The sequence below is a fragment of the Ascaphus truei genome, chromosome 14 (genome assembly GCF_040206685.1).
Source record: "Ascaphus truei isolate aAscTru1 chromosome 14, aAscTru1.hap1, whole genome shotgun sequence".
In the NCBI taxonomy this organism is placed as follows: domain Eukaryota; kingdom Metazoa; phylum Chordata; class Amphibia; order Anura; family Ascaphidae; genus Ascaphus; species Ascaphus truei.
In genome coordinates this window covers 39,547,328-39,557,692 of record NC_134496.1, presented here as the reverse complement: position 1 = coordinate 39,557,692, position 10,365 = coordinate 39,547,328, and the positions used below count along the sequence as shown (strand labels likewise).

Sequence of the window (10,365 nt, the reverse complement as noted above, 5' to 3'; positions counted from 1 at the left end):
ACTGGATGGTCCACACGTCTGCGTGGTTCTAGAGTGACCTGGTTTGTACTTGGGGACTTGTTCCTTGCTGACAGCAATCAAAGATTTGAGAAAATGCCATAATCCAATTACAAAATAATACTGCTTAACCGTGTTAGAAATAAAATCCCATTTTACTACCTATCTTCAAGTAGATGCTTGCACATGTTTTAAAATAGCAATACCAAGAGGATCCTTTTTTTAAACCAGCTGCTATTAATTGGGGGAAGAGAGATACTTAAAAACAAATACAAATTAAATTACACTGGGACACTTTTGAAGTATTGCTGATACTAGGATATTTAAATTTGATACTGAAAAATTAACCTTATTTCAATATAAGAATATTGTTAGTGTTTCAATAGAGAATATATTAAAATATTCGGATTTGTCTTTGGATTCAAGCATTTTATTTAAAACAGTAATATTGCTTCAAAATTCACATGCTACTAATAGTTAAAGAATTTAACATGGTATACAGTATATCATATACATGTATATAAATCTAAATGTGTCTGTGTATATATATATTATAATATATATAAATACACACACACACACACACACACACACACACACACACACACACACACACACACACACACACACACACACACACACACACTCGCACACACACATACACACACACATATAGACAAAGGTCTCAAATAAACATATATATGTGTGTTGTGTGTGTGTGTGTATTTTTCATATAGGTAAATTTGCTTAATCAAAGAGGAGTGCAAGTCATCTATTTGAATGTCTGCACTAGGTAGAAATTGCGGATGTAATTGTTGGACTTGTTTATTTCAGACCTTTGTTCAAATAATAATTCTTTGCCACATCGGAACTATGTGAAGAACATCATCCGGAAATCATTTTATAAACAAATTGCAACAGTGAACAAGAGTACAAAACACCAGCACTACAAACAAATAAAGTACTTCAAATAGGCTTATAAATACACATTTGAAAGCAGTCAGACACGTGCCAGATCCATTTAGAAAGCCACATTATATGTGGACATGTTTGCAGAGATCAGAGCTGTGTAAAGATACCCTGATAATTGCTTGATAAACTATGAAGGATTTACAGGGGGTGTATGGAACATTTCTCCTAAGAAGCAGAACATTAAAATTAGGAAAATAATCATGTGTTTAATGAATCTTGGTAAACAGAGGTTTGGGTTCTTGTTTGGAATTAATAACATGGTGTTGTAATGTTACGAATTTGTAGATTCTGGTTTGGTTAAGCTTGTTGGAGTATTTCTAAGTCTATTTTAACATTTAATGTTAGCAAATTTGACCTAGTTGCCTTGTCCTGTAAAGGGAGATGTGGGACGGCCATGCGGTTTCTAGCTGGACACACATTAAAAGTCCCTGAGGAAATCATTAACATGACATTAGCCTGGGAAATTGTAAATTGAGGTGCTGCTTAGATGTCTGGACTGCCATATCTTTTATGCATCCAAAATGTTTGTCATACATATTGAGCTAGTTAATACTGCAATGAAATTGATTCTGCTGTCAACAGATGCATTTTGGTTCTGCCCTGCAAGGCTTGGACGAAACCCCAACTATGGGATTTGAGCTTCAATAGAGTGAGGAGATTGTGCTTTCTGCTTTGGTCTGGTCTCTGCTAAATACAATGATATCATATATTCTCACATTCCTTTGATTTAATACACACTACTTTAGGAGAATATGTCAAATATATTTTTGTGAATGAAAGAATGATGGTGTTAAAGTTAATTACACACAATTAGTTCTTTCAAAATGGTGCCTGTCAGTAGATAGGTAGATATATAGATAGATTGATGACTGGATAGATAGATAGATATATAGAGAGATATAAAGATATATGGATAGATTCCACATTTCCTATTGATTTATTTGGTGTTTCAGTATTAATATCACACGAGTTGTCTAACTGTTTTCTTTTTTCCTTTGGATTCTTAGTATCTCCTGAAATGAAAGAACGAAAAGAGGACTTGAAAGTGCTAGAAGAAGAGGCACAGACTAAAATCAAACAGAGAAGGAGTAGGACTAATTTCACTCTGGAGCAGCTGAACGAGTTGGAGAGGCTGTTTGATGAAACTCACTACCCTGATGCTTTCATGAGAGAAGAGCTAAGCCAGAGACTTGGGCTCTCAGAAGCCAGAGTTCAGGTACTTGGAAATGGCTTGTATGCAGTGGGGTCCTGGGTATATTATTTATCCCATGTCTCACAGCCCATGGCCTTCTTTCTCACCTTACCCATGTATCTCTCCCAGTCCTCAATTATCAGTTCCTTATTGGGAACAGAGACAATATTTTGTTGCCTAAAATCGCCTGTGTTTACAAAGCAAAAAGTTTGCAGTATTTGCTTTGCACCTATTTCCTTGAAATAACCTTACAGGATTGAGTCCATGCTTATTTCTTTCTGACTGACCTTATCATTTGTACTGTAAGATAAATTAACTCCAATTGAAGTATTTGAGGTTAAGTTGATACATTTTTTCTTTTTTTTTGGAAACCTAGAAGAATGCGAATCTCCAGTTTTTCTGTAGATAATGATTTGCGCAAAAAAAAACTATTCTGTATATATTTACTTAACACTTATACCTCTTGTATGATTAGACCTAACGTGTCTACAATTGTCATATGATGAATAATTCAAATATTATTATTATTAATTTACATTTACTAAAGCAAGCAGGTATGTAAATGCAAATTACATTAAATGTAAAAAGCTGACTTTGTTGTTAAAAATAATGACATTTAAAGCATCAACCCTTGTTGGTGTATAAATATTTGAGAATTTGGTACAAGTAATCGATCTTTATAAATATATATACACACACACACACACACACACACACACACACACACACACACACACACACACACACACACACACACACACACACACACACACACACACACACACATTGATTAGATTATTCATTTTTTTATTTTGTTAAACAGGAAAGGACCAAATGTAATTCTAGTTTTGGTATCAGTATTACATTAAAAAAAACACAGGCCATTTTTATCCTAACGTATGGAGTAATTGAGGACAGAAGCATCTGCAGATGTTACAAAGTATTTGTGTAACAGATACACCCTGGATCTTTGTGATTGTAAGTCCACCATCTGCACCAAACTATGCCCAGAAGTCTTATGGGGTTTTCATGAATCAAGCTATGGGACCAGGGCACTAACAGAGCAGTCAGGTTGAACAAAGATGTAGTAATGAAAAATCCATTGTCACTATTTACACAATAGCTTTTTTTCTGATAAAATTTAAAGGAGCCGCTTATTTAAATGTGTTTGAGTATCAATCGGATTTTACACCGAATATAATTTTGAGGCAAAAAAAAAAGTTTGTTTTATACAATTCTTTTTATATGATCCTAAACATAGTTATTACATAGATTCCTAACGAATATGATGTCGGAGCTACAGAACAAATGAATAGTTTATATGACACATTGATTCTAAACGCATGAAACTGTGGAGATATTTATTAAATTAGTAATCATTGCAGATTTTCTTGGCTATGAAACAAAACTTGACAACTTTTTGTGATTCAAAAACATTTCAGTAATTGTGTTGATTACATCATTTTGTATTATGTGTGCGATGGTTAAGGGTGCATTATTTGTTTTTATCAGATGTAAAGTATTCTCACAGTGAAACGATGAGATTATCCTAATAAGTGGGAACAATATTCCGGTTGTGTCTTATTTCCCAGAACACAGGGGAACAGATCAATCCAAAACTTCTTTGTAGCAATGATTTTATCACACTGTTATCCCAAAATCGCTACTCGTTAAATACTTTGTTTTCGTTTTTTTTTTTTTTTTTTTTACTTGAAGCTAAAGCTAATTAATATTACAAGTAATTGATATGGTCATTAAGCACAAGCCTCTAAACCCATTACCTAAAACCAGCCATATAGAAATGAAGGACTGAATCAGATCTTTGGGGATCGTTAAAGAATGAAACATGGCAAACAATATCTATCTATTCTTCTTAAATGATTAGTTTTTAAATTTCTTAACGGTACCAATATGTATTCAAATAACAAGTCCCATTTTCAAATGAGTGCATTATATTTTATTTACCAATGGTTATGATTTTTTAATTTATATTTGCACTTACCCGACAATAACACTGACATGTAATGTTTCCAAATTGTTTTAAAATGCAGACTTTCTAAACAATGATATAATAGTATGATATTTGCATTCACACCATGGCTATGATTTTGTTTAATTCAGGTTTGGTTTCAAAACAGGAGAGCGAAATGCAGAAAGCAAGAAAACCAGCTTCATAAAGGTACAGTCACATTTCGTTTGGTATTTTCCTGCTAAAAAAATGCATTGAGCACATTGCAGCAATAATGTAATGCCAGAGACCCACCGAGGAGATAATAGCTCATTATTAGAATGAAATACATGATTATATGAGATTAAGGGAAATAACAAAAAAAAAATGTTTGACAAAAAATAATAAAAATAAACAATGGGTATGTTAAACAGGGTATCCTCTTTTGCTGAAACAATGTTATCGGTTCACCTCTGCTGCTCAGTTTACCGAAACACGTGTACTTACTATTTCAACGACATATAAAAGGGCAGTAGCTGTGTTATCATTGGGACCTTTGGTGAATGAGATTTGCTGTCCAGCAGATCTGATCTTGCTCTGTGATATTCTTGCAGGGGTCCTGATAGGAGCAGGGAGCCAATTTGAAGCATGTCGTGTTGCACCATATGTCAATGTGGGAGCCTTGAGGATGCCATTTCAGCAGGCAAGTATATCATTTCTCCCTTCCCTTCCCCAATTTTTTTGCCAATTATAATTACACATTCAAATGAAAAAATAAATAAAAAATTGTGTGTGCTATCATCAAATAGATCTGTTTTAACAGTGTACTTAAAAAATTCACATGAAGCAGTGGTTTTGGGAATCAGAAATAGATTTGAGAGAAGGGTCCAGTCTGCTTAATTCATTCTGTGTATAATGGCTGCAGTGAAAGCATGTTTGTTAATATTTTATAAGCAAATACTCTCTGTACATGCAACCCTTTTAGGAAGTATGACATCATTTAACCCCTGCCCACAAAGGGAATTGTGCTGGTTGGGACAGTTGGGGGCTCTGTATTAATGTCTCCTGTCTGCAAAATAGGAGTAAAAAGTGGTGCAAAATTAGCATCAGATTTATTCAAGAAGAAAATACCAATGAACACAATGGAGCTTTTTTTCTTTGATAAATATGGTGCTGTATTTGCCTCAGTGTTGCACCTGGGAGACTGGGATACATAACGCTCAAAATGTAGAACTATTTAGGGTATCTATGAGGTTTTTGTATCAACGTGTAGGGGCTGCTAAACTGGGGCCTAAAATTGCACCGGATTTATCAAAGAATAAGTTCCAACTGTACACAATAAGGCCTGTGAAGGCCTAAGGGTCAGAATCAGCTTTTTTGGTGCACAGTCGGTGCACGGAAAACTCTCAGTTGCGCTTGTGTGCGCTTATGTACTAACCTGACATTTCTCAGTCTGCGCCAGCAGCGTCACAAATGATTTTTTTCTTTCTTTTTGGCGCACAGAAATGGACTGCGCTGGGCGTACAGATGTTAATGGTATGTACTAAATCATTTTTCTGTGCGCCCCCAAAAAGGTAGACAGTGCGCCAACATTTTCCGCCTAGTTCAACTTGGCATAAACCCTAAAAAGTCTTTTAATAGTCTTAGCGCGGAACAAAGTTGCTATTTATCAACCCAAAAATCTATTTGATGCAGCGCGTTATATTTCATTATATCGGTGAACAAAATATATCACGTTCATGGTATGGCTACTATAAATAATATTATGCTCATCATTTATATTTACTAACACTAGTTAGAAAAAAAAAATACACACATTTCTGTTTTAATTTGCATTGTATCCATCTGGTATTTAACATGACGGGAATGCGTCAAAAATAATTTCAAACAATAAATGATGCACTAATGCATTAATAACAATTAAAGTCTTCATACATACAACGCTCATTTTATGAAGGTTTATGCTACTTTCTAGCCCTGTACTTTTGATACATATCTTTTTTATTCTACAATTTTAGTACATTGGACACAATGGGATTTTGTTGCTTTGATAAATATGGTGCAGTTTTTCTTTTTTGCTTCCGTTTTGACTCATTTTTGCAGCCAGGAGACGTTTATACGTAAACCTATTGCTTTTGTAGCCTCTAAGCACAGAATAAAGTGAAACGTTGAACTCTGCAAGTTTTCTCTTTTTCAGACAATTTAATACAGGTAGTTTATATGATATCTAATAAATAGGTAAGATCATTAGCTTTACAACTACCATTAAAGAAACTAAACAACATGTTATTAACGAGTTCTTTAAACAACAATAATGAACCTGCCCCTGCTTCAAGTTTTGTTTACATGATTTTATATATATTTCAAAGGTCATTTTCAAGGGGAATGACTGATCCGAGCCTGTAATATTACTATTAATAAATGTAATGTGGACATAATTCTTCTTATTGAAAAAACAAACAAACCATATTTACCCTAGTGGAAGAGATATTACATATGCATTTACATGCACATTATTATTCTCACAGCCATTTATGAGTGTTCAAACATAGATCATTTAAAGAAAAATGTGGTAACATATGATTAACCCTTTTTGTATCACACGGGGTTAAGAAATCATGAAATACTGTCCTTCTTAGACCGTTTCCTCAGAGCAGGCCCGCGTGTTGGTGACGTGATACCTCTTGTTGGAGCGATTTGATTGTTCTTTACCGACTATATTTTGTAATCCCCTTGCAAAATGACTGGCTCCTCAGGCATTCAAGAGCAGGTGTGGACAACTCCTGTCCTCAAGGGCCACCAACATGCCAGGTTTTCAGGATATCCCTGCTTCAGCACAGATGGCTCAATCAGTGGCTCAGTCATTCTGACTGAGCCACTGACTGAGACATCTGTGCTGAAGCAGGGATAGCCCTAATACCTGGCCTTGGCCGTTGACAACTGGAGTTGGCCACCCCTGCTCAAGAGGGTTAATGAACCCTGGAGACCAATATATAGTGAAAAGGAGACTTTTGTGGCCTTTACAACGTATTTGTATAAAGAATGTCTGTGGTCATTAGATGAAGATCCAAATGACAACAGCCCCCCCTACCCCAGCAGCTGATAAACTTTTCTCATCCACATTTATATACATCTATGGAGAACCTTCATTATTTTCACACCCAGGAGACAATATTATGGCCCATAAAAGCCAGGTCCATTCCTCTTATGCTTCAACAGGGGGTATCACATTGTGGTTAACCCTATTCCCTACCAGAGAGGCCAGCAACACATTGCACATCCATTAACTCCAGTCCTCTAGGACCACTAGCAGTGCAGGCTTTAAGGCTATCCTCTCATTAGCACAGGTGGCCCAACACTGTTGACTGAGCCCCCTGTCCTCCAGCAGGGATATGCTTAGAACCTGCACTGTTAGTGCTCCTTCAGGGCTGGAGTTGGGGACCTCTGATTGTAGTGCTCCAATAAAGGGTCCCCACAATCTGTGTTGCTGACCTCTGGCAGCGAATGGATTAAAACTAACAGATATGTGTAGGGGCTATAAGATCTGTGCCTTAGGTTGTGTTAATGCTTTTTTTTTCTTCTTCTTCTTCTTCTTCTTCTTCTCCTTCTCCTTCTTGTGGCTTCTGTTCGCTTTGGTCGCAATACTTTTTTAGGATAGTCATTGCAACGTGCCGCCCTTCTCCTTTCAGGTTCAGGCACAGTTGCAGTTGGACAGCGCCGTGGCCCATGCGCACCATCATCTGCACCCTCACTTGGCGGCACACGCCCCTTATATGATGTTCCCGGGCCCACCTTTTGGTCTCCCTTTAGCTACGCTGGCGGCGGAGACGGCGACGGCCGCATCGGTAGTGGCCGCTGCTGCAGCTGCCAAAACCACCAGCAAGAACTCGAGCATCGCAGATCTCAGACTGAAAGCCAAAAAACACGCGGCTGCTTTGGGGCTGTGACTGGCACCGCCGGGGCCCCCCGTGCCCTGCAGACTTTATTCCTACCCCCTTATTTATGACCTGGAGTTTCCAAGTCAACCAAAACCCTCCTCCTCTCCTTTGGAAACCCTCCAAGGATCCAAAAGGACAAACGACAGACAGAGCATCGAATATATTTCTAAATGACACAGGAATTAGGGATTTTATAATGTTAACACGAGTGTGAACAATGGGGGGGAGGAACGGGGGTTGAGCAAGCACACAAGACTTTTTTTTTCTGCTTTGGAAGATGAAAGTGAAGGAGAAAGCAAAAAGGAAGAAAAAAAATGTGATGCGGAAATCGGAGGGAAGCAGAGGAGGAGCAGCTGGGAAGTTCACATGTTTTGACACTGACCCTTTTCTGCAAAGTTCACTTTAATACAAGGGATTTGACAAGCGAGGCGGGCCTCCTTATACTTCAATCACATCTTCTGGATTATCAGACACTTCTGGAAGAATGAATACAATATATTACAAAAAAATACAAAAAAACAACAAAATAAAGACGATTTCTCGGTGAATTTCTAATGGCAAACTGTACACCTAACCCTGGCAACAGATGTGGGGTTTGCATGTTCTTGTCTTCTCATTGATGCTGTCCTTTGACTCACTTGCACTGCATCCTCATCTTTAGTAGAAAGAAACACAAAAAGTTATATCTGCTGATAAAATATTTTCTTCTTTGGAACCGCCCCCGCCCCCCCCCCCCCCAAAAGTTAATTATATGCCAGACATGAGATGGCCAATATTTTTCTCACTTAAGGAACTGCTCTGTTCCTGAGCCATTGGCACCTGAAATCCAAGGCTGGGTAAAGGATTGGATGCGTCTTCTTGACCCCAGCCAGGTGTGTACTGTAGTACAGATGTTATTTAATGCACATCCCATGCTAGCCACTGGCTACATGTAAAATATGTGAATACACATGAACAAAGTTTATTTTGGTTACATTGTGAATTGATAGTTAATTGTCAGCATTTTCATTTCATAAAGGGTGTAGTCTATTCAAGTATCTTGTGATCTTTATTTTGAATACATATAGATATTTAATGTGGGGTATGCGGAAGTGGAATTGGTATCACAGTTTGCTAGCAAATCCTATTTGGAGATTTTGGACATTAAAGAAGACGGAGGAAAAAGAAAAAAAAAGCTCTTCTATAAATGAACTTTGATGGGTGGGCTTTGTAATTATTTGTTCTCCATGAAAACACGTTATTTATAAATGCCATATTTTTTTCCAGTGTGTTTTTAAGTTATTTTACAACCCTTGCTATGTTGTTGCTGCATTGCATTTGATGTTGGTACAATATATTTTGAATCACTCAGGTTTATTTCATCTTTGTTAAACCACTTTTGGCAAAATCATTTCTATTCCAAAAGATATGGCAAAAAAAAAAAAAAAAAGAATGAATGAATGAAAACAGTAAAGTTTTATTTCCTGGTTTTAGTTATTTGGTACTGTTCATATTAAACAATCCGTGGCAATTTTTCATATATTTGTGGCTTGGTTTAAAAAAAAAAAAAAAAAATCAACGTTTAGTGTTTTTATTCCATAACAATTGTTGAATGATGAGAAAAGGTTAAATATTTAGTCCACAGTGATTTCCGTATATTTCATTCAGGTATCTGATTGCAGCATCTTTCCATATTTATAAATCCACGTACAGCATATCACATATTTATTTTTAACGCAGTAATTCCTTTGAGTAGTTTATGAAAAAATATCAACATATTTAACCCTTCCAATTTTACATTTATCCACCGGAATTTGAAATGTAAAATTATGTAAATGATATTGAAATTCAAGTGAATTAGTGCAATGCTCACTTGTTTCTGTATTTTAATACTGTACCATAATTATTTTATATTCATAAAAAATCACTACTGAAAATACTGAAGCCCAGGTTAGGTAATTGCTACTGTTGAACCTAACCTAGCATTTTAATAAACATGAACAGCAATCATTGAACTGTAATCCAACAATCAATTATGATTTATTAGATTTTATTCCTGTATGTAATATGACCCGGGTAGCAATATTTCCCCCCTGTAAAATCAGTACATTACAGCTGTTTAGGAAGCAAAACTGATTAATTTATGCCAACGCTGTGATGAATCTGGTTCCACAGAATAAAATGATCTAACTGGAGGCGTTTTACACGCATGCCTATACTGTATATGTAGAAAAATCCACAGGAGGCTATTTATTTAGAGGCAGTTTTTGCATTAACACTTAGATGCAAGCACATGTTACTTTGTTTAATAGTATAAGCAGTGCCTTTGTATAAAATTT

The 10,365-nt window shown here is 36.4% G+C and overlaps 1 protein-coding gene across 1 annotated transcript in view; it reads left to right on the top strand.

Annotated features, from left to right (window-relative positions):
- SHOX2 (SHOX homeobox 2) overlaps nucleotides 1-8,721 on the top strand; it is a 9,204-nt gene extending 483 nt beyond the window's left edge. The window contains exons 2-5 of the mRNA XM_075569424.1: nucleotides 1,923-2,185; nucleotides 4,283-4,340; nucleotides 4,724-4,812; nucleotides 7,763-8,721. Coding sequence (XP_075425539.1) covers nucleotides 1,923-2,185; nucleotides 4,283-4,340; nucleotides 4,724-4,812; nucleotides 7,763-8,056 — 704 coding nt within the window. The 3' untranslated portion in view covers nucleotides 8,057-8,721. The remainder of the gene's footprint in view (nucleotides 1-1,922; nucleotides 2,186-4,282; nucleotides 4,341-4,723; nucleotides 4,813-7,762) is intronic.
- Nucleotides 8,722-10,365: the final 1,644 nt, after the last annotated feature.